Below are 23,116 nucleotides of genomic sequence, written 5' to 3'. Positions count from 1 at the left end.
TACTGCCCAGGCCCAGACACCCCCCAGCAACGTGTGTCTGGCCCGGCCCAGCCCCCTCCCGCTCCACACGAGCTCCTAGAAACGCCAGCCGTTCATCAGGGACAGCGATGTGCACCAACCCCGTCAGCCCAAATGGAGCTTCCCAAACACCTCAGTTCAAACATACTGGTTTAGAGAAAACACGTGTGTTAGCTACACAAGGATAGATTGACGAGAATACAAGTAAAGAGACATAAAAGTCCAAATCGGTTACGTGATGGAGCATCTGCCCCACGCTGACACGCGAGGGGTTAACAGAGCACGAGGGAGGCTGCATAGAAAGCAGCCAATAGGAGAGGGGCTGTGAGGAACAGCCAATCAGGCCCAGCTGGTCTATATAAAAGGGAGCTGCAGGGCAGAGCAGGGTCAGTGGCTGCTGGGAGTCTGGGGATTCAGGACTGTGCCCCTGAAGGGCTGAGAATGGTAAGCCCCTTGGACAGGGCAGTGGCTGGCTCCTGGGACTGAGCAGCTGAGTTCCCTTAGGTGAGGGCAAAGAAGGTGCTGTGGCCATGGGGAAGGGGCCCAGGGAGACACAGCAGCAGTGAAAGGAATTTGAGGGGCAGCTGGAGGCTGCTAGCTACGGGGTCCCTGGGCTGGGACCCAGGGTAGTGGGGGGGCCCTGTAGTAAGATGAGGCCCTGAAACTCTTGCATCGGAGGCCTGATATGAGGCTGGAGGCCTGAACTAAAGTAATGGTCAAGACTTTGCTAACATAAAGCAAAGTTAAGCTGTGAGCCAGAGGCAGGCCCTGCTCCCAGAATCTGGCAAGAAGAGGGCTGATGTTGCAGACATACACATCCCAACAAGGTCCTGGGCACTAGTTATGGGACCACGTGCCAAGATGCTACCGAACGCTCTGTGGGGAACGTGGTAGTACCAGATAACAGGAAGAGGCTGACCTATCCTCAGGACAGGGGCAGGAAGGTAATATGGTAGAGTTGTTTTGTGAAAGGCAGCACCCTAATGCGTAGAGGGGTGTGTGTTCCTCAATGCGTCAGGAGTGATGTGTAACTTGTTTGCACCTGGGTATAAGAATACATCCCTAAGTGGATGTCTTTGTCCAGCCTAAGGGGCAATGGAGTGTCCCACCCCTGACTGAGCTGTGTCCATTGTCAGGGGCACACATTCGTAGTATGTCCTGTAGGGTCTGCGGGAAACTATCACTGTGCTTCGTTGGACAATAAACCTGGCCGGGTGCCTTCGTACCTTATCAGAGTCTGTGGTCTCTGGGGGTTCTCTCGGGGTCTGCTGTGCCAGCCATCTGCGTAGAGCCGGGGCAGCACACAGAGGGAGCACACGCATGCAGCTGACTGTTATCATCATCAAACAAGAGCAGAGCACCTCACCGGTGATGTCTGACAACAAGCCTGGGTCCCCCTCCGCTTGTCCCTGGGGAAGTGGCTGGACTGTTTGACAGAGATGTCTCACCCAGAAGGGGAAACACAGAGGACAACCCAGGTGGGGAGCTGCGTCGAGAAGAGGATGCTGCGATCCTGGGAACTGAGAGAGGAGCTGTAGGCGGGAGCAGAGACAGAGTGCTGGTGTGTAGACCATGGGTGTCAGCCTGGAGCTAATGCCCAGCATTGCCAGGAGGGGGCGCCAGTCTGGTGCTGAGGGCTGCGCCCTGTGACAAGGTGGTGGAGAACACGGGCATTCAGTTGCCCAGAGGTAAGGGGATGGCGTGGGGGACTGAGCACCGGGTAGTTGGCTCAGAGGAAGGGGAACGGAAAGAGATTATATCGCACGGTCACCCCGACAGAAGGGAAGAGTGTGGCACAGGACAGGCAACCCTGAGGTGTGGTAGGAAGAGAAAAGACTATGGAGTTGCCTTGGGCAGAGGCACTCTTTGAAGAGGGCAGCAAAACCTTCCCAGGCTGTTGTCCCCAGACTTGTCACCCCCAAAGAAGGGGAGAGACAAGCAGCCAGCGTGGATCCAGGCCCTGCTGAGGCAGGTGCTAGAAAATCAGCACAGAGGGTGGGAGGCGAACTGGTCCCTGCAGGAGAACTTGCTGGAGATTATGGTGCAGCGGCAGTACTTACTGAGAGTTCCAGAGACACCCGGTATGCCAGAGAGGAGAGAGGTGTGACGGGCTGGATCCCAGAAACCCCCTTGGGAGCTGCCACCTGATGTGCTGGGACTTCCTCTGAGCCTGTTTTCCCTGGCAGCTTGGGACTTCAGTGCCCTGCCTGGTGGTGCCAGACGCTCATGCCTGCTGCAAACACAGACCCGGTCTGAACCACGTCCCCCAAAACCTGCAGGCTTTAACTGAAAACAGCTTAAGAAGTGTTCCTGTCTCCAGAACTCAGATACCCAACTCCCAATGGGGTCCAAACCCCAAATAAATCCATTTTACTCTGTATAAAGCTTATACAGGTAAACTCATAAATTGTTCGCCCTCTAGAACACTGATAGAGAGAGATGCACAGTGTTTGCCCCCTCCTCTGCCCGCCAGAATACATATTCTGGGTTAATTAAGTAAAACGATTTTTATTAAATACAAAAAGTAGGATTTAAGTGGTTCCAAGTAGTAACAGACAGAACAAAGTGAATTACCAAGCAAAATAAAATAAAACACGCAAATCTAAGCCTAATACAGTAATAAAACTGAATACAGATAAAATCTCCCCCTCAGAGATGTTTCAATAAGTTTCTTTCACAGACTGCAAAAAGAACAGGAGGACTTGTGGCACCTTAGAGACTAACAAATTTATTTGAGCATAAGCTTTCGTGAGCTACAGCTCACTTCGTCGGATACATATCGGAGCTGTAGCTCACGAAAGCTTATGCTCAGATAAATTTGTTAGTCTCTAAGGTGCCACAAGTCCTCCTGTTCTTTTTGTGGATACAGACTAACACGGCTGCTACTCTGAAACCTGTCACAGGCTAGACTCCTTCCTGGTCTGGGCCCAATCCTTTCCCCTGGTACAGCCCTTGTTCCAGCTCAGGTGGTAACTAGGGGATTTCTCATGACTGCAGCCCCCTTTGTTCTGTTCCACCCCCTTTTATATCTTTTGCACAAGGTGGGAATCCTTTGTCCCTCTGGGTTCCCACCCCTCCTTCTAAATGGAAAAGCACCAGATTAAAGATGGATCCCAGGTCAGGTGACAAGATCACATGTCACTGTAAGAGTTCATTACCCACCTGCCAGTACACAGGAAGACTTACAAGTAAACAGAGCCATCTACAGTCAATTGTCCTGGTTAATGGGAACCATCAAGATTCCAAACCGTTAATGGCCCACACTTGGCATAATTACAGTAGGCCCTCAGAGTTATATTTCATATTTCTAGTTTCAGATACAAAAGAGACCTTTTGCATGAAGCATATTCCAGTTACATTATATTCACACTCATTAGCATATTTTCATAAAATCATATAGAGTGCAACATCACAAAAGGAAATGTTTGTTTCCTGTTGAAAGGGACAAGGCAGGAGAGGGATGCCCTGTGGGTCCAGCTGAGTGGGAAACAGGGGAGGTGATAATCCCACCCCCCTCCCCAAGGGTACCGGTCCTGAGGGGGAGTATGTGTGATGGGGCAGAGAGCTCTCCAGTCGGCTTAGACCTTGCCTTGCACTGCACAGGTTTGTGAACAAAAGGCAGCTTTTGCCGACAAAGCCGTGGAGGTGTACACGCTACAATGCTCCTCCCGCCGACAAAACTCTCCTGCCTGGCTGACAAAACCAAGCCACCTTGCCAAGAGGCAGGGAGCTTTTTGCAGCAAAGTCGATCGAGAAATGTCAGTGTAGACACTGCGTGCGTTCGTTACATCGCTGTAACTGGCCTCCAGGAGGTATCCCACAAAGCCCACCATGACCGTTGTGAGCTCGGCTGCCCTGCATCCAGGTGCCCCTCTCCTTTCAGAATTGCTGTCGGCGGGTCTGCTGCTGCTGATCGCTCCCCTAGTTACTGCCCCGGCTGAGCCCGGCAGCGCACGCCCGGGGGGTGGGGGGGAACCTCCTGGGTCTGTGGGGAGGACGCGGAGGGAATCTTGGAACCAGAGCATTAGCGCAGAATCCCGCACTCCCCGGCACTAGGACCACAGCAGAAGGCAGGCAGGACGGGCTGCTGTGGCCCGGAGGGGGAGAGACGGCTGGGCTGTGCAGAGCCGGGGAGGGGGCGGGGGCTGATTGCAGGGTGCCCCCCTCCCCTGTGTACCAGTCGCTGCTGAGAGGAGGTGAGGGGGCGGGGGGGCACCAGCTGTCTGTGCACTAGCTTCTACCTCAGGCTTGGTTCCTGCTGGCTGAATTTAAAGAGACAGCGTGCCGACACACTCGCTCCCCCCAACACACACCGTCTCTCTCTCTCACACGCACACACACGCCCCCCCGCCCCCATTTCTCCTGTTCCTGTTCGGCGATGTCGGTTTGGTGATGTTAGGGAGGGCTGATGGAAAGAGCGGCGTACAACGTGTTGCTTTTCGGGCGCACACAGCGATCGTTACAAGGCTCCTGGCTCGGTGAAAACAAACAGTGCCAAGCTCCGCACCCTGCAGCAACACGCCCCGTGGCTCACGGTTAACATGCTTGGTCAAGGCATCTCCAGCTGGATAGCCTCCCCTTGGGCTCCGCCTAGCCTTGTGCGGATAACGCCCAGCACAGTTCTGAGCACAGTGCAGGGCCCAGGCTTCCTGACGGAGATGGCTGGGCTGCAGGTTACCAGGGCAGTTGAAAAGCGGCTGGCAATCCAGTAGGCTGCCCATGGAACAATGGGACTGAGAAACCTTCATCCTCTGACGCTGTGCCTGCCCCCTGAGGCACTGCAAACCCTTCCCAAAGCACCCTGCGGCCAGTGGGATAGCTACCCACGGTGCACTGACACAAGAGCAGAGCGTGGGCACGCGACCGCGGTTTTATTACAGCAATGGCTGCATGTCGGCGTAACTTAGGTCAACTTAACTTTGTAGCGTAGAAATAAGGAGCACACAGGACCTTGCTTCAGGGGAAAAGGCAATACGCCGCGTTTACTGAAGATACAGCAGTTAACATATGCGTTCAGTCACACCACACACACTGTCCTGCCAGTCGAGCTTCTAGTTACCAGTCCAGAGTCCGGATCAATCTAGTGGCCAGCTAGGCTGATCGCGGGTAGGGAGGAGCCGGGATCCGTCGGTCGTGACATGATGCTCCAGGGAAGTCTTGGCAGGACAAACCCAAAGTTTCATAGCAAGGCCCCCTGTTGCTATAGTGATTTTCCTTCCTTGGGACCAATGAGTTTTGCTCCCCGGCTCTGCCCTGACTCCACCCCTGCCCCACCCCCTCCCACCCCCATTCCAACCCCTTCCCAAAAGTCCCTGCCCCAACTCCGCCCCCTCCCTGCCCCTGTTGGACCCCAGCCCCAGAGCACCCACGGAGTCAGCGCCTATGACAGCCATTGATGGACCTATCCTCCATGAACTTACCTAGTTCTTTTTTGAACTCTGTTAGGATTTTGGCCTTCACAACATCCTCTGGCAAGGAGTTCCACAAGTAGACTGTGTGTTGTGTGAAAAAATACTTCCTTTTGTTTGTTTTAAACCTGCTGCCTATTAATGTCATTGGGTGACCCCTGGTTCTTGTGTTATGAGAAGGAGTAAATAACACTTCCTTATTTACTTTCTCCACCCCAGTTATGATTTTATAGACCTCAGTCATATCCCCCCTTAGTCGCCTCTTTCCCAAGCTGAACAGTCCCAGTCTTATTAATCTCTCCCCATGGGGGTACCTACAGACTGTGATTAAGTCACCCCTTAACCTTCTCTTTGAGCTCCTTGAGTCTGTCACTATAGGCAGGTTTTCTAATCATTTAATCATTCTCATGGCTCTTCTCTGACCCCTCTCCAATGTAAATGCCCTCCTCACTGGGGAATCTGAGCCTCACAACCATTAATAGATTCAACCCCCATGAGGAGGGCAGGGCTGTTATCGTCATTGTACAGGTGGGAAACTGAGGTCCAAAGTAGATGAAATGTCTTTCTCAGGGTCACCCAGGCAGTGCCATTGGACCAACCCCCCGTTTCTGCATCGCTCCCACTCATTTCACATTTCCCAGAGCACCTGAGGCTCTCTGAGCAGGTGTGTCGGGGGCACAAGGGTCTGATGAGGAATCAGGGCCGATGCAAGGATATTTTGCGCCCTAGGCAAAACTTCCACCTTGCATGCCCCACCCCCACCCCCGCACATCGGTTCATTGAGGGGCAAATCCCAACAAGCCTTTATAGCTCTAACGGCACCTGTTACATCTTGATTATTAAAAAGATATTTCTTAATGATCAGTAATGAATACAATCATACAATACAAGGGCAGAGGGGATATTTTATTATTGGGTTATAAATCTTTTTCTCTTATAATATAAATCATACATGCTGCGAAGAAGGAAGGTCTTGTGTGTGAGTCACGTCCCTGGGAGTGAGCAGATCCATGTTCTATTCCCAGCTTTTCCTCCGAATTCCTGCAACACACAAATTCTTCTCCCTTGCAAGGCACCTCAGAGGAACATCTAGAAGAGCTAGCTCTTCATATCCTTGGGCCAACATGACACCCATATGCCTCGTTTTCAATGGAATAGGCACATTGCCTCCCAAGAAGTCCAGCAAGCAGGGATAGGGCGTGTGCATGGTACACCATCCCTAGAGGACAGGCTACCCTATTTGCAACCACTGTGGAGAAAGGTGTAAGGGGAACATGACCAAGTCTGAAGCCCAGCACCTTTTGAGGGAATTTGTGCACCAAGGGTCCCCAGAGTGAGTCCCTGAAGCAGGACGACTTTGTGACGATGTGACGCAGCAGGGAGGGGGGAGTGTTGACCTGGGAATGTGCCCTGGGGACGGGAGACCTGAGAGCCTGTCACCTGAGCCAGGAGGGGGAGGGGGAGGTGACACCTCTGCCCGGGAATGTGGACGGAGGCTGCAGCAGGGAACCTGCTGGGTGGGTTTAGTTTCAGTTTGGGGCTGGGTGGAGGAACACAGGGAACCCCAGGGCTGGGGTCTAAGCTCCCTGCTCCCCCAGAAGGACTTCACTGAGGGGTCCTGGGTGTATCCACAAGCTCTGTTTTGGACTGTGTTCCTGTTGTCCAATAAACCTTCTGTTTTACTGGCTGGCTGAGAGTCTCAGTGAATCCCAGGAAGAGGGGTGCAGGGCCTGGACTCCCCCCACACTCCGTGACAACTGGTGGCAGTGGTGGGATGTACTGCACCCCGTGAACGGCGCTTCCTGCAGTAAGTGACTGGGGAACAGTAAAACGAAGGGGGATTGACGGGAACCAGGTGTGCTGAAGATTCAGAGAGAGACGGTTTCAGGGGGCGGTTAACCCCTGGGAGTGTGTGACCAGAGAGAAGGACTTTTGCAGTAACAGGGTCCCCCGGGGGATTGCAGCGAGCGGTCCCAGGGGCGGAGGAGTCTGCAGCTTGACCCTGGCAAAGAGGTGGTGACCTCAAGAAGGACTGGCACACGAGGGGCTTTTCCTGGAAACCGTGGAAAGCTGCCCGGCCTGCGAGTGGCCAGCAGGGAGATGTACGCTAAACGCCTTAAGAGCGACCTGGTGGAGCTGTGCAGGCAGAGGGGGCTGCACATCGGGAGGTCCACCAAGGAACAGCTGATTGCCCAGCTGGAGGAGAGGGATCGCTTGGATGACCCGATCCCTGTCCCGGAGGGAAGCCGCCCGGCGGACGCAGCGTGGGCCCTGGGGCCTAACCAGGCTGGGAGGGGCCAGACTGCTGCCGAGGACATCCCGAGACCCTTCCTACCTATGCCTGGGGGAGGGGTTGGGGGAAGCCCAGCGAATACCGAGGGCACCCTGACCCCGGCAGCCAGCAGGGGATCCTCCCGGCGGAGCTCCCCATCCCTGGAGCGGATGCGGCTGGAATGGGAGAGGGAGAGGAAAATGAGGGAGCTGGAGGATCATGAAAAACAACGTCAACATGAGGAGAAACAACGTCAACATGAGCAGGAGGAGAAGGAGAAACAACGTCAACATGAGGAGAAACAATGTCAACATGAGCAGGAGGAGAAGGAGCGGGAACGTCAGGAGAAGGAGCGGGAACGTCAGGAGAAGGAGCGGGAGCGTCAGGAGAAGGAGAGGGAGCGTCAGGAGAAGGAGAAACAAAGACAGCATGAGCTGGAGCTGGCCAGGCTGAGGAGCAGTGGGGCCCCGGCTGCGGTGAGTGAGGGGGGACCCAAGACTGCAGGGAGCTTTGATAAGTGCTTCCTGGCCCAGCGGAAGGAGGGGGAGGACATAGACAGCTTCCTGACGGCCTTTGAGAATGCCTGCGAGCTGCACAGGGTTGACCCTGCAGACAGGCTCCAGTTCCTCACCCCCTTACTGGACCCCAAAGCCGTGGAGGTCTACAGCCGGATGACAGGGGCAGAGGCAGGGGACTATGAACTGTTCAAACAGGCCCTGCTCCGCGAGTTTGGGCTGACCCCCGAGATGTACCGGAGAAGGTTCCGGGGTCAGCGTAAAACGCCTGAGGTCACCTACCTACAACGGGTCAACAGGATGCAGGGATGTGCCCGCAAGTGGACAGCGGGGGCCCAAGCTAAAGAGGACCTGCTTGACCTGTTCGTACTGGAGCACCTGTATGAACAGTGCCCTTCCGACCTGAGGCTGTGGCTGGTGGACAAAAAGCTCGCGAACCCCCAGCACGCAGGGCAGCTGGCCGACGAGTTTGTGAACAGTCGGTCAGGGGGTAGCCGGGAGGAGTCCCAAAAGAACAGGCCCCCCCCCGATGCAGAGAGAGAGTCACCATGGGGCCTCCCAGCGGGGAAATAGGGAGAACCCCCTCCAAAGGGGAGCGCCTGGTGTCGGGCCCCTCCGACCCGCTCGAGGGGACCAACGTGACCTGAGCTGCTATCACTGTGGCCAGAGAGGCCACGTACGGGCCCAGTGCCCCAGGCTCAGGGACAGACTGAGCAGACCCAACCTACCCAGGGTTAACTGGGTAGGGACTCAGCTGGACGAGGGGCAGGCGACCCAGGAAAGGGGGGCTACCAGTTTGCCACCTGCTCAGGAGGGAAGAGTACCCCCAGCCAGCCCCGCCAGAGGGCCGGATGCTCCGGACTCAGGGTGCTCAGTTTACAGGGTGGGTGCGGGGCTGTCCCTCCAGAGAGAGTGCCTTGTTCCCCTGGAGGTGGATGGGAGGAAGGTCAATGGATACTGGGATACGGGCGCGGAGGTGACGCTGGCCCGGCCCGAGGTGGTGGCCCCAGATCGGGTGGTGCCCAACACCTACCTGACCCTGACGGGGGTGGGCGGGACCCCATTTAAGGTGCCCGTGGCAAGGGTACACCTGAAATGGGGGGCCAAGGAGGGCCCCAAGGATGTGGGGGTACACCACCATTTGCCCACTGAAGTTTTGATGGGGGGAGACCTAGAGGACTGGCCAAGCGACCCCCAGACTGCCCTGGTTGTGACCCGTAGCCAGAGCCGGCGAGGGGCACTGCGACCTGACCCTGGGGAGGGTACCACACTGGAGGCGCGAGACCCTACTCGGGTGGGGAGGGAGCGCCGAGGGGCACGGCTCAGAGAGGCTGAGGCCTCAGACCTGGCCACGGAGGGGGAACCGGGCCCCATCCCTTCCCCAGCCGCTGAGTTCCAGGCCGAGTTGAGGAAAGATCCCTCCTTGCAGAAGCTCAGGGACCTGGCCGACCTCAGTGAGGGACGGACCATGAGGAGAGGCTGCCAGGAGAGGTTCCTGTGGGAGAAGGGGTTCCTGTACCGAGAATGGGCTCCCCCAGGGGAAGGGGAGTCCTGTGGGATCAGGAGGCAGCTGGTGGTCCCCCAGAAGTATCGCCGCAAGCTCCTGTCCCTGGCCCATGACATCCCCCTCGCAGGGCACCAGGGAATCCGGCGCACCCGGCAGAGGTTGCTACAGAACTTTTACTGGCCCGGGGTCTTTACCACCGTCCGGCAGTATTGCCGATCCTGTGACCCCTGTCAGAGGGTGGGGAAGGCCCGGGACAAGGGGAAAGCGGCGTTGAGACCTTTGCCCATCATAGAGGAGCCTTTCCAGAAGGTGGCCATGGACATCGTGGGGCCTCTCAGCAAGACGACCCGGTCGGGGAAGAAATACATTCTGGTGGTGGTAGATTTCGCCACCCGCTACCCCGAGGCAGTGCCCTTGGCTTCCATTGAAGCAGACACCGTGGCAGATGCGCTCCTGACCATTTTCAGCCGAGTGGGGTTCCCCAGGGAAGTCTTGACAGACCAAGGCTCCAACTTCATGTCGGCCCTGCTCCGGTGCTTGTGGGAGAAATGTGGGGTCCGGCACGACTGGGCCTCAGCGTATCACCCCCAGTCCAATGGGCTGGTGGAGAGGTTTAACGGGACGCTAAAGATGATGCTGAAAACCTTTATGAACCAGCACCCGCAGGATTGGGACAAGTACTTACCTCACCTGCTGTTCGCGTACAGGGAGGTGCCCCAGGAGTCTACTGGATTTTCGCCTTTCGAGCTGTTATATGGAAGGAGGGTGAGGGGCCCCCTGGACCTGATGAGAGACGAGTGGGAGGGGAAGGCCACTCCCGATGGAGAGTCAGTGGTGGAGTATGTCCTGACCTTCCGAGAGAGACTGGCTGAACTCATGGGCCTGGCCAGGGAGAATCTGGCCAGAGCCCAGAGGAAGCAGAAGGTCTGGTATGACCGCACGGCGCGGGCCCGTGCCTACGCCACCGGGGATCAGGTGATGGTTCTCATCCCCGTGAGAAAGAACAAACTACAGGCCGCCTGGGAGGGCCTGTTCAAGGTCGTCAAGCAGCTCAATGAGGTAAACTATGTGGTGGAGCTGTCGAACCGGGCCCACCACCGCCGGGTGTACCATGTGAATATGATGAAGCCATATTATGCCAGGGGGAATGTGGTGTTAGCTGTGTGTGGTCAGTGGGAGGAGCAGGGAGATGACCCTTTAGTAGATCTGTTCCCTGGGACCAGAGCTGGTTCCCCCCTGGAAACAATTCCCCTCTCGGATCAGCTCACCCCTGCCCAGCGAGCTGAGGTCAGGGGGGTGCTGCATCCGTACCGACAGCTGTTTTCCAACCAGCCTGGACGCACTAATCTGACTGTCCACCGGGTGCAGACAGGGTCGCACCCGCCGATAAGATGCTCCCCCTTCCGAGTCACAGGGAAAACTGCTCAGGACCTGGAAAGAGAGGTCCGGGACATGCTGGCTTTGGGGGTGATCCAGCCATCGGCCAGCCCTTGGGCCTCGCCGGTGGTGCTGGTCCCCAAAAAGGATGGGTCAGTCCGGTTCTGTGTGGACTATCGGAAGCTCAATGCCATCACTGTATCGGATGCCTACCCCATGCCCAGGCCGGACGAGCTCCTAGACAAGCTGGGAGGAGCTCGGTACCTTACCACCATGGACCTTACAAAGGGCTACTGGCAAGTGCCGCTGGATGCAGATGCCCGGCTGAAATCGGCCTTTATCACCCCTCTGGGGCTCTATGAGTTTCTGACCCTGCCTTTCGGCCTCAAGGGAGCGCCGGCCACCTTCCAGCGCCTGGTGGACCAGCTCCTGAGGGGGATGGAGAGTTTTGCCGTGGCGTATATTGACGACATCTGTGTCTTTAGCCAGACCTGGGAGGACCACGTGTCCCAGGTTAGACAAGTGCTGGACCGACTCCAGGGGGCTGGGCTGACCGTCAAAGCGGAGAAGTGCAAGGTGGGGATGGCTGAAGTATCTTACCTGGGCCATCGGGTGGGGAGCGGCCGCCTAAAGCCGGAACCGGCCAAGGTGGAGGTGATCAGAGACTGGCCCGCTCCCCACACCAAAAAGCAGGTCCAAGCCTTTATTGGGATGGCAGGATACTACCGAAGATTTGTGCCCCACTTTAGCGCCATAGCCACCCCCATCACGGAGCTATGCAAGAAGGGGAAGCCAGACAAGGTGGTCTGGACTGAGCAGTGCCAGGAGGCTTTCCGGGCGCTGAAGGAGGCTCTGGTCAGTGGCCCAGTTCTGGCAAACCCAGACTTTGACAAGCCCTTTGTGGTGTTCACCGACGCCTCCGACACGGGGACTGGGGGCGGTGTTAATGCAGGAGGATGAAAAGGGGGAGAGACACCCCATCGTGTACCTGAGCAAGAAGTTGCTACCCCGGGAGCAACACTACGCGGCCATCGAGAAGGAGTGCCTGGCCATGGTGTGGGCCCTCAAGAAACTAGAGCCCTATCTCTTCGGGCGACACTTCACCGTGTACACCGACCACTCTCCCCTGACCTGGCTGCACCAGATGAAAGGAGCCAACGCCAAGCTCCTGAGGTGGAGCCTGCTCCTGCAGGATTACGACATGGACGTGGTCCACGTGAAGGGAAGTGCCAACCTGATAGCGGATGCGCTGTCCCGGAGAGGGGGCCCTGAACTTCCCCAGGTCACTGGTCACAGTGACCCCGCTCAGTTCAGTCTCGAAGGGGGGAGAGATGTGACGATGTGACACAGCAGGGAGGGGGGAGTGTTGACCTGGGAATGTGCCCTGGGGACGGGAGACCTGAGAGCCTGTCACCTGAGCCAGGAGGGGGAGGGGGAGGTAACACCTCTGCCCGGGAATGTGGACGGAGGCTGCAGCAGGGAACCTGCTCGGTGGGTTTAGTTTCAGTTTGGGGCTGGGAGGAGGAACACAGGGAACCCCAGGGCTGGGGTCTAAGCTCCCTGCTCCCCCAGAAGGACTTGACTGAGGGGTCCTGGGTGTACCCACAAGCTCTGTTTTGGACTGTGTTCCTGTTGTCCAATAAACCTTCTGTTTTACTGGCTGGCTGAGAGTCTCAGTGAATCCCAGGAAGAGGGGTGCAGGGCCTGGACTCCCCCCACACTCCGTGACAGACTTGCAACCACGTCCTATGGGTCCTAGGGTGCAGGACAACCCGAATCTGTCAGTTTATAGTTAAAGAGCACGTCAAATGCCATTGCATCTACGAACTGATGATTAGACAATACAGCACTGAAGCACTCGCAGAACTTCAGCCACGTGAGCCGTCCTGCTCTGTCTAAAGGTACTCACATGCTTCAGTGCCTGTCGCATGGGGGCTGGAGAAACGCTGCTGCTCTGGATGGAGTTATGGAGTACAATTCCCAGGGCGCTGTGTTTTAAAAATATTAATCTTAAAGATTTGTATTGCCAGAGGCGTCAACCAAGTTGGGGCCCCATTGTGCTAGGAACTAAATTGCTACATAGTCAATGATAAGGAGGACTTGTGGCACCTTAGAGACTAACCAATTTATTTGAGCATAAGCTTTCGTGAGCTACAGCTCACTTCATCGGATGCATTCAGTGGAAAATACAAGTGGGGAGATTTTATATACACAGAGAACATGAAACAATGGGTGTTACCATACAGACTTTAACGAGAGTGATCACTTAAGATGAGCTATCACAAGCAGGAGAACAGGGGGAGGGGGGGAGAAAACCCTTTGAAGTGATAATCAAGGCGGGCCATTTCCAACAGTTAACAAGAACGTCTGAGGAACAGTGGAGGGTGGAGGGGGAATAAACATGGGGAAATAGTTTTACTTTGTGTAATGACTTAGCCACTCCCAGTCTCTATTCAAGCCTAAGTTTATTGTATCCAGTTTGCAAATTAATTCCAATTCAGCAGTCTCTCGTTGGAGGCTGTTTTTGAAGTTTTTTTGTTGAAGAATTGCAACTTTTAGGTCTGTAATCGAGTGTCCAGAGAGATTGAAGTGTTCTCCGACTGGTTTTTGAACGTTATAATTCTTGACATCTGATTTGTGTCCATTTATTCTTTTACGTAGAGACTGTCCAGTTTGACCAATGTACATGGCAGAGGGGCATTGCTGGCACATGATGGCATAGATCACATTGGTGGATGTGCAGGCGAACGAGACTCTGATAGTGTGGCTGATGTTATTAGGCCCTGCGATGGTGTCCCCTGAATAGATATGTGGACACAGTTGGCAACGGGCTTTGTTGCAAGGATAGGTTCCTGGGTTAGTGGTTCTGTTGTGTGGTATGTGGTTGCTGGTGAGTATTTGCTTCAGGTTGTCTGTAAGCGAGGACTGGCCTGTCTCCCAAGATCTGTGAGAGTGATGGGTCGTCCTTCAGGATAGGTTGTAGATCCTTGATGATGCGTTGGAGGGGTTTTAGTTGGCGGCTGAAGGTGACGGCTAGTGGCGTTCTGTTATTTTCTTTGTTGGGCCTGTCCTGTAGTAGGTGACTTCTGGGTACTCTTCTGGCTCTGTAAGTCTGTTTCTTCACTTCCGCAGGTGGGTATTGTAGTTGTCAGAATGCTTGATAGAGATCTTGTAGGTGTTTGTCTCTGTCTGAGGGGTTGGAGCAAATGCGGTTGTATCGTAGAGCTTGGCTGTAGACAATGGATCGTGTGGTGTAGTCAGGGTGAAAGCTGGAGGCATGTAGGTAGGAATAGTGGTCAGTAGGTTGCCGGTATAGGGTGGTGTTTATGTGACCATTGCTTATTAGCACCGTAGTGTCCAGGAAGTGGATGTCTTGTGTGGACTGGTCCAGGCTGAGGTTGATGGTGGGATGGAAATTGTTGAAATCATGGTAGAATTCCTAAAGGGCTTCTTTTCCATGGGTCCAGATGATGAAGATGTCATCAATGTAGCGCAAGTAGAGTAGGGGCGTTAGGGGACGAGAGCTGTGGAAGCGTTGTTCTAAGTCAGCCATAAAAATGTTGGCATACCGTGGGGCCATGCGGGTCCCCATGGCAGTGCCACTGATTTGAAGGTATACATTGTCCCCAAATGTGAAATAGTTATGGGTGAGGACAAAGTCACAAAGTTCAGCCACCAGGTTAGCCGTGACTTTATCGGGGATAGTGTTCTTGACGGCTTGTAGTCCATCTTTGTGTGGAATGTTGGTGTAGAGGGCTTCTACATCCACAGTGGCCAGGATGGTGTTATCAGGAAGATCACCGATGGATTGTAGTTTCCTCAGGAAGTCAGTGGTGTCTCGAAGATAGCTGGGAGTGCTGGTAGCGTAGGGCCTGAGGAGGGAGTCTACATAGCCAGACAATCCTGCTGTCAGGGTGCCAATGCCTGAGATGATGGGGCGCCCAGGATTTCCAGGTTTATGGATCTTGGGTAGTAGATAGAATATCCCAGGTCGGGATTCCAGGGGTGTGTCTGTGTGGATTTGTTCTTGTGCTTTTTCAGGGAGTTTCTTGAGCAAATGCTGTAGTTTCTTTTGGTAACCCTCAGTGGGATCAGAGGGTAATGGCTTGTACAAAGTGGTGTTGGAGAGCTGCCGAGCAGCCTCTTGTTCATATTCCGACCTATTCATGATGACAACAGCACCTCCTTTGTCAGCCTTTTTGATTATGATGTCAGAGTTGTTTCTGAGGCTGTGGATGGCATTGTGTTCTGCACGGCTGAGGTTGTGGGGCAAGTGATGCTGCTTTTCCACAATTTCAGCCCGTGCACGTCGACGGAAGCACTCTATGTAGAAGTCCAGTCTGTTGTTTCGACCTTCAGGAGGAGTCCACCCAGAATCCTTCTTTTTGTAGTCTTGGTAGGGAGGTCTCTGTGGATTAGTATGTTGTTCAGAGGTGTGTTGGAAATATTCCTTGAGTCGGAGACGTCGAAAATAGGATTCTAAGTCACCACAGAACTGTATCATGTTCGTGGGGGTGGAGGGACAGAAGGAGAGGCCCCGAGATAGGACAGATTCTTCTGCTGGGCTGAGAGTATAGTTGGATAGATTAACAGTATTGCTGGGTGGGTTAAGGGAACCATTGCTGTGGCCCCTTGTGGCATATAGTAGTCTAAATACAGGATATAACAGGTGCATAGGCAAACAACAGTGGTGCGTATGGCTGTTTTTTCCATCCTCAACTTTCAGAATCATTTTCTTTCTTTGTGAATTTTTAACAATATTACAGTTAGTAAAACACGACTGTTTTTAAGATGTGATGGTCCAAGTATAAACAAACTCATTTTCTATAAACACATTAAAATACTTTATATTTACTCCTCAACCATGTAATTGGTCTTTTTTTATCTGAAATCTGAAGAATTCCCATCTTGCATGATAAACTATGATCTAGGCAGGGCTTCTTCTGAATTCTGTGCCATTGTTCTGGAACGTAACCAAGATTTTCAACGGTGAACACAGAATCTGCTTTTCAAACACAAAAGGCCAAAAATGCAATGTGATGGGATATCAAGTTATTGAAGAACCCTAAATATGCATTTATGCGCCAACCCCTGTGCACCTCCAGGCTAAACTCGCCACGCTCGGGCTCTGCGGCTCCTGGGCATGTGAGCCGGAGGGGCAGTGGCGGCTCACACTCCCAGGAGCCGCAGAGCCCGAGCGCGGCGAGGGGGGAGCCAGGGGGTGCATGGGGGCAGCTGCCCACATGCATCTTCTGCAGCCTGGTACAGTCCTTGTTAGTTCCAGCTAAGGTGGTAACTAGGGGATTTCTCATGACTGGCAGCCCCCTTTGTTCTGTTGCACCCCCTTTTATAGCTTTGGCCCAAGGCGGGAATCTTTTGTCTCTCCGGGTCCCCACCCGTCCTTCTAAATGGAAACGTACCAGATTTAAGATGGATTTCAGCATCATGTGACCTGATCACATGTCCTGTGAGACCCCCAACCTCCATTCTTCCCGGGCTGGCTTACACGTACGCAGGAAGGCTTGCAAGTAAACAGAGCCATTGACAGCCAAGTGTCCTAGTCAATGGGAGCCATCAAGATTCTAAACCACCATCAATGGCCCACACTTTGAATAATTACAATCGTAGCTCAGAGTTATACTTTATATTTCTAGCTTCAGAGACAAGAGTGAAACATGCAAACAAATAGGGTGAACACACTCAGTAGATTATAATCTTTTTAATGATATTTTACAAGAGACCTTTTGCATGAAGCATATTCCAGTTACATTATATTCACACTCATTAGGATATTTCCATAAAACATATGGAGTGCAGCATGACAAACCCCTTAATGAATTCATAGAATCATAGAATATCAGGGCTGGAAGGGACCTCAGGAGGTCATCTAGTCCAACCCCCAGCTCAAAGCAGGACCAATCCCCAACTAAATCATCCCAGCCAGGGCTTTGTCAAGCCTGACCTTAAAAACTTCTAAGGATGGAGATTCCACCACCTCCCTAGATAACCCATTCCAGTGCTTCACCACCCTCCTAGTGAAATAGCTTTTCCTAATATCCAACCTAGACCTCCCCCACGGCAACTTGAGACCATTGCTCCTTGTTCTGTCATCTGCTACCACTGAGAACAGCCGAGCTCCATCCTCTTTGGAACCCCCCTGCAGGTAGTTGAAGACTGCTGTAAATCCCCCCTCACTCTTCTCTTCTGCAGACTAAACAATCCCAGTTCCCCCACGGCAACTTGAGACTGTTACTCCTTGTTCTGTGAATTGCCGGTTAAGGTTTGCAAAGCCCAAGAATCGCTGAACCCCCAGCACATTAGAGGGTGCCTTCCACTCTGTGGTTGGTGCTACTCTGTGGGGTCCAGGGTTAGTTCTGCTGGGGAAATGATGTAACCGAGGAACTCCACTGTGTCCTTGTCAAATTCGCATGTTTCGGGCTTGGCACAGAGTTAGTTCTGACGAAGTCTATCTGGAATGATACATACATAGCAGTCACGGAGCTCTTGATTTGCAGAGAAGATGAGAACATCCCCTAGATGACCATGAACTGATCAAGGATGTCCCTAACGATGTCATTTGTGAAACGCTGGAAGGTAGTGGGAGCCTTACAGAGGCCATACAGCATGATCAAATATTTAAAATGGTCGTGCTTCATTCAGAGCGCTCTCGGGCTCATCTCCTCGCTGATTCTGACCATGCTATCTGCTCCACCCAGGAGTACATTTATGAAGAGGGGTCTCTGCAGGAACTCTTTAATAAGGGGACAGAGATACCGATTGCATTCTGTGATTTGATTTAGTGACAGGTCTTCGATGCAGGGTTGGAGAGAACCATCCTTCTTGGTTACCAAGAATATAGCGGCACCAAGGTTAAAGTCCTTCTGCAGGTTTTCCTCTAGCTATTCCCAGGGGGCTTGGAGCTGTGGCTCAGAGAGAGCATAAATGCATCCGAAGGGAATCTCTGTTCCCGGGCCGAGTTCAATAGGGCAGTTGTAATGGCAGTGGGGTGGTAGGGGGTCTGACTTCGGTTTGTCAAACACCTTGGCAAATTCCAGGTATTTGACAGGAATCTTCGGTGTGGCTGGGCCTGCTGCTTGCCTCTCCTGGAGTCTCGGGGGTTGGAGTGAACCACAGAGCATGGTTGACTGTGGACAGGGGCTCAGGAGGCATTCTCGTTGGCACTGCAGTGAACAACGATTACCAGCCAATTAGGGAGTCATGGGCAACAAGCCAAGGGGCACCAAGGACAACTGGTGAACGTGGGGCACAGATCACCCTGAACTCCATGATTCCCCGTGACCGCTGCTGGTGATGATCTCCAGAGGTGCTGTTTGGTAGGTGACAGGCTCCAAAGAGAGAGGTGACCCCTTGATGGTCTCAACGAGCTGAGGGGAGTCCTTGTGGAGGGTAGGAACCCGATGACCCTTGACAATTTCTTGATCAATGAAGTTACCAGCTGTGTCCGAGTCGACCAATGCTTCCAAGTGGAGGCTGGGCATTGCAGGGTGCTGAAGGGGAGGGTCAAACGAAGTGGAGTGGTGCTCCGGTTAGGGGCGTCAGGATTCCAGTGGGGTGGCTCATGGTGTGGTGGAGTGAGGTACTGACCCAGCTCCGGCCCTGCTGCTGGACCTGGGTCCTGGAGTTGTCTGACCCAGAGGGGCAGAGGGTCTTGGTTGGGTTTGGTGCCGGTCCGTTTCATCGGCGGAGAGCTGGGATGGAATTTGGTCACTCTGCGTTGGCTCGGGGTCTGGCAGATTACCTGGAGTCATATGGGGGGAAGGGGCTGGTTCTGGCTGATACACGTCTTTGCCTGCCCTCGTTCTGTTAGTTGGCTGCCAGGCCCGATGCATGGCTTGCTCCGGGCCCCTCGGCTAAGGGGTTCCACCCAGCTAGTTCAGCTGTAAAAGAGCCTCTGAGTCCTTGCCAGCCGTGGTGCCAGTGGCTGGCTGCACTTTGGACTACCAGGCGTTGGGAGGGGGTGCAGACATAGGTGCCAACTGCCTCTACACCTGGGGGGGGGTGCTCAACCCCCTGCTCCACCCCTTCCTTGAGCCCCCCCTCCGCCCTGCCTCTTCCTGCCCCCCTCCACCCCACGCCTCCAGGGCTGGAGCACCCACAGAGTCTGCACCTACGGGTGCAGGGCTCCTGCTGTGGTAGTTCCAGAAGGGACCTCCACGTCATTCAGCCTGCACCCTTCCTATGCCTGGTCTTTTCTGGGCTGCTCGAACTGCAAGCTGCCAGGGCCTTGCCTGGCGGCTGTGGTGGAAGCCCGGGGAAATGCCAAGCGTAGATCCAGGAATCAGGCGCCAGTCTCAGGGTGAAGCTGGTGTCTGAGCCGAGGGGCCAAGCTGAAGGGCAGAACTGGAGTCAGAAGCCAAAGCCTCAGCCGAAGGGTGAGCCAGAGTCAGAGCCGGAGCCAAGAGTGAGAAACCAGAATGGAGCCGGCAGGCTGCTCGCTTTCCCTGCCCCTCCCCACTCCCCCCGGCCCCGGAGGCTCTATTCTCACCCCTGTTTTTTGGACCTCTGCCCCCTTTGGCGCACCGGGAAGCTTGGAGCCCCCACAGGCAGCGGGTGGGAAGGGGGGCTGATTGCCAAATCTTAGAGACCCTCCGTGGAGCAGCCACCAACCCGCCTGAGCCTGTGAGCGCCGTGGGGAGGGGGCGCCCCGGCCCTCGCGCCGCTGACGCAGCCTGCCCCCCGGCAGGCACTGAGATCGGCCTGGGTCAGCGGGGGGGGCGTGGGCCGAGCGCCCGGGGGCCCAGGCGGCTGGCTGCCCTCCAGCGATTGCCTCATGCTGGGCCTGGCAGGGGGGTTTGGGCAGCCAGGCTGGGGTGCGCCGGAGGCACTGAGTGAGGAGCCGGGGCAGGGAGAGGCGGGGGGGGAACAGTTGAGGGAGAGAAGGCAACTAAAGCTGGGGTGACGCAGTGCATACCCACATAGTGAAACCCCCTGCCCCCCCAGCCCCCCGGGCCCTGTCTGGCCGTCCTCCTCATCCACCCCCCGGGCCCCGTCTGGCCGTCCTCCCCCTCCCACTCCAGGGCCCCGTCTGGCCGTCCTCCCCCTCCCACTCCAGGGCCCCGTCTGGCCATCCTCCCCCTCCCCCTCCAGGGCCCTGTCTGGCCGTCCTCCCCCCCCTGCCCCGGGGCCCCATCTGGCCGTCCTCCCCCTCCCCGTCCAGGGCCCCGTCTGGCCGTCCTCCCCCTCCCCCTCCAGGGCCCTGTCTGGCCGTCCTCCCCCCCCTGCCCCGGGGCCCCATCTGGCCGTCCTCCCCTTCCCTGTCCAGGGCCCCGTCTGGCCGTCCTCCCCCTCCCCGTCCAGGGCCCCGTCTGGCCGTCCTCCCCCTCCTCCTCCAGGATCCCGTCTGGCCATCCTCCCCCCACTCCCCCGGGGCCCCATCTGGCCACTCTCCCCTCCCCACACCGAGTCCAGGCCCCAGGGAGCTGAGCGCTGCCCCTCGCCGGCAGGGCAGGCAGGGGGCCCAGCTCCCCAGGGCCAGCAGCGAGACCCCTCTGCTCCTTGGGACAGAGGCGTCCTCCGAGCTGCTCTGACTGCCCCATGCCGTGCGGGTCGATCAGTGCCGCTGCTCGGCCCCTCTGGGCAGCCAGCCCTGCCGCTGGGCCCGGGGGTGGCTGTTCCTAGGGGCAGGGCATCCGGGGCCTACTCCCTCGTTGGGGGGGGGGGCTCCTCAACCCTTCCCCACCACCTCCCGCGGTTACCTTGGGATCTGCAGGACTCCCGCTGCCATTGCTCCAGCCTGGCCACTGCTGGAAGCCCTGCTCCTACCTGTCTGCTTCCCCCCTGCTCCCTCTCCTTCCTGCCCCACTGCCCGGGCCCTCCGCTCAACCCTTCCTGCAAGCCCAGTTCAAGAAAACAGGACCCCCCCGGCTGTGTCCCGCACCCTCCTCGCTCTCCAGTGACCTGCTCCTTCGCGCCGGGGCGGGGCGGATGTTGGCAGGGATGGCAGAGAGGTGTCGGGCACTGGGGCAAACAAAGGGGCTGAGTTCTGGAGGCAGAAGGGGCCGTTAGAGCAGCCAGCGTAACCAGCACCGTGTGACGCAGGCCTGTGCCCACAGGGATCGGGAAATACGTCGCCTTAGACCTGGCCCACAGGAATGCCCGCACCATCCTCGCCTGCCACAGCAGAGAGCGGGGGCAGGCGGCCGCGGAGGAAATCCAGAGGGCCACCGGGAATCCAAACGTGCCTCTGAGGATCGTGGACCTCAGCAACATGGCCTCCATCCGGCGCTTTGCTGAGCAGATCCGGCAGGAGGAGAAGCGGCTGGACATCCTGGTCAATAACGCCGGAGCCTCAGGTTGGTGGCGCTGCACAGGGATGGGGACAGACCTTCAGCAGAGTCTGCCCAGCCCTGCCTGCAGAACCCCTCCCCTGCGCCCAGATACCAGCCACGTCTGCCCAGCCCTGCCTGCAGAACCCCCTCCCCTGTGCCCAGATACCAGCCACGTCTGCCCAGCCCTGCCTGCAGAACCCCCTCCCCTGTGCCCAGATACCAGCCACGTCTGCCCAGCCCTGCCTGCAGAACCCCTCCCCTGTGCCCAGATACCAGCCACGTCTGCCCAGCCCTGCCTGCAGTACCCCCTCCCCTGTGCCCAGATACCAGCCACGTCTGCCCAGCCCTGCCTGCAGAACCCCTCCCCTGCGCCCAGATACCAGCCACGTCTGCCCAGCCCTGCCTGCAGAACCCCCTCCCCTGTGCCCAGATACCAGCCACGTCTGCCCAGCCCTGCCTGCAGAACCCCCTCCCCTGTGCCCAGATACCAGCCACGTCTGCCCAGCCCTGCCTGCAGAACCCCCTCCCCTGCGCCCAGATACCAGCCACGTCTGCCCAGCCCTGCCTGCAGTACCCCCTCCCCTGCGCCCAGATACCAGCCACGTCTGCCCAGCCCTGCCTGCAGAACCTCCCTCCCCTGTGCCCAGATACCAGCCACGTCTGCCCAGCCCTGCCTGCAGAACCCCCTCCCCTGTGCCAGATACCAGCCACGTCTGCCCAGCCCTGCCTGCAGAACCCCCTCCCCTGTGCCAGATACCAGCCACGTCTGCCCAGCCCTGCCTGCAGAACCCCTCCCCTGCGCCCAGATACCAGCCACGTCTGCCCAGCCCTGCCTGCAGAACCCCCTCCCCTGCGCCCAGATACCAGCCACGTCTGCCCAGCCCTGCCTGCAGAACCCCCTCCCCTGCGGCCAGATACCAGCCACGTCTGCCAAGTCCTGCCTGCAGAACCCCTCCCCTGCGCCCAGATACCAGCCACGTCTGCCCAGCCCTGCCTGCAGAACCCCCCTCCCCTGCGCCCAGATACCAGCCACGTCTGCCCAGCCCTGCCTGCAGAACCCCCCTCCCCTGCGCCCAGATACCAGCCACGTCTGCCCAGCCCTGCCTGCAGAACCCCCCTCCCCTGCGCCCAGATACCAGCCACGTCTGCCCAGCCCTGCCTGCAGAACCCCCTCCCCTGTGCCCAGATACCAGCCACGTCTGCCCAGCCCTGCCTGCAGAACCCCCCCCCCTGTGCCAGATACCAGCCACGTCTGCCCAGCCCTGCCTGCAGTACCCCCTCCCCTGCGCCCAGATACCAGCCACGTCTGCCCAGCCCTGCCTGCAGAACCCCCCTCCCCTGCGCCCAGATACCAGCCACGTCTGCCCAGCCCTGCCTGCAGAACCCCCCCCCCCTGCGCCAGGATACCAGCCACGTCTGCCCAGTCCTGCCTGCAGAACCCCCCTCCCCTGCGCCCGGATACCAGCCACGTCTGCCCAGCCCGGCCTGCAGAACCCCCTCCCCTGTGCCCGGATACCAGCCACGTCTGCCCAGTCCTGCCTGCAGAACCCCCTCCCCTGTGCCAGATACCAGCCACGTCTGCCCAGTCCTGCCTGCAGAACCCCCTCCCCTGTGCCCAGATACCAGCCACGTCTGCCCAGTCCTGCCTGCAGAACCCCCCTCCCCTGTGCCAGATACCAGCCACGTCTGCCCAGCCTTGCCTGCAGAACCCCCTCCCCTGTGCCAGATAC

At 56.7% G+C, this 23,116-nt stretch overlaps 1 protein-coding gene across 1 annotated transcript in view; it reads left to right on the top strand.

Annotated features, from left to right (window-relative positions):
* LOC102931771 (retinol dehydrogenase 12) overlaps positions 1–23,116 on the top strand; it is a 60,181-nt gene that overhangs the window by 3,429 nt on the left and 33,636 nt on the right. The window contains exon 2 of the mRNA XM_037898498.2: positions 21,171–21,410. Within this exon, the coding sequence (XP_037754426.1) occupies positions 21,171–21,410 (240 nt within the window). The remainder of the gene's footprint in view (positions 1–21,170; positions 21,411–23,116) is intronic.

Source organism: Chelonia mydas, chromosome 4, assembly GCF_015237465.2.
Source record: "Chelonia mydas isolate rCheMyd1 chromosome 4, rCheMyd1.pri.v2, whole genome shotgun sequence".
NCBI classification, from domain to species: domain Eukaryota; kingdom Metazoa; phylum Chordata; order Testudines; family Cheloniidae; genus Chelonia; species Chelonia mydas.
Note: the sequence above shows the minus strand (reverse complement) of the source record. Positions and strands in the feature narration are given on the sequence as shown.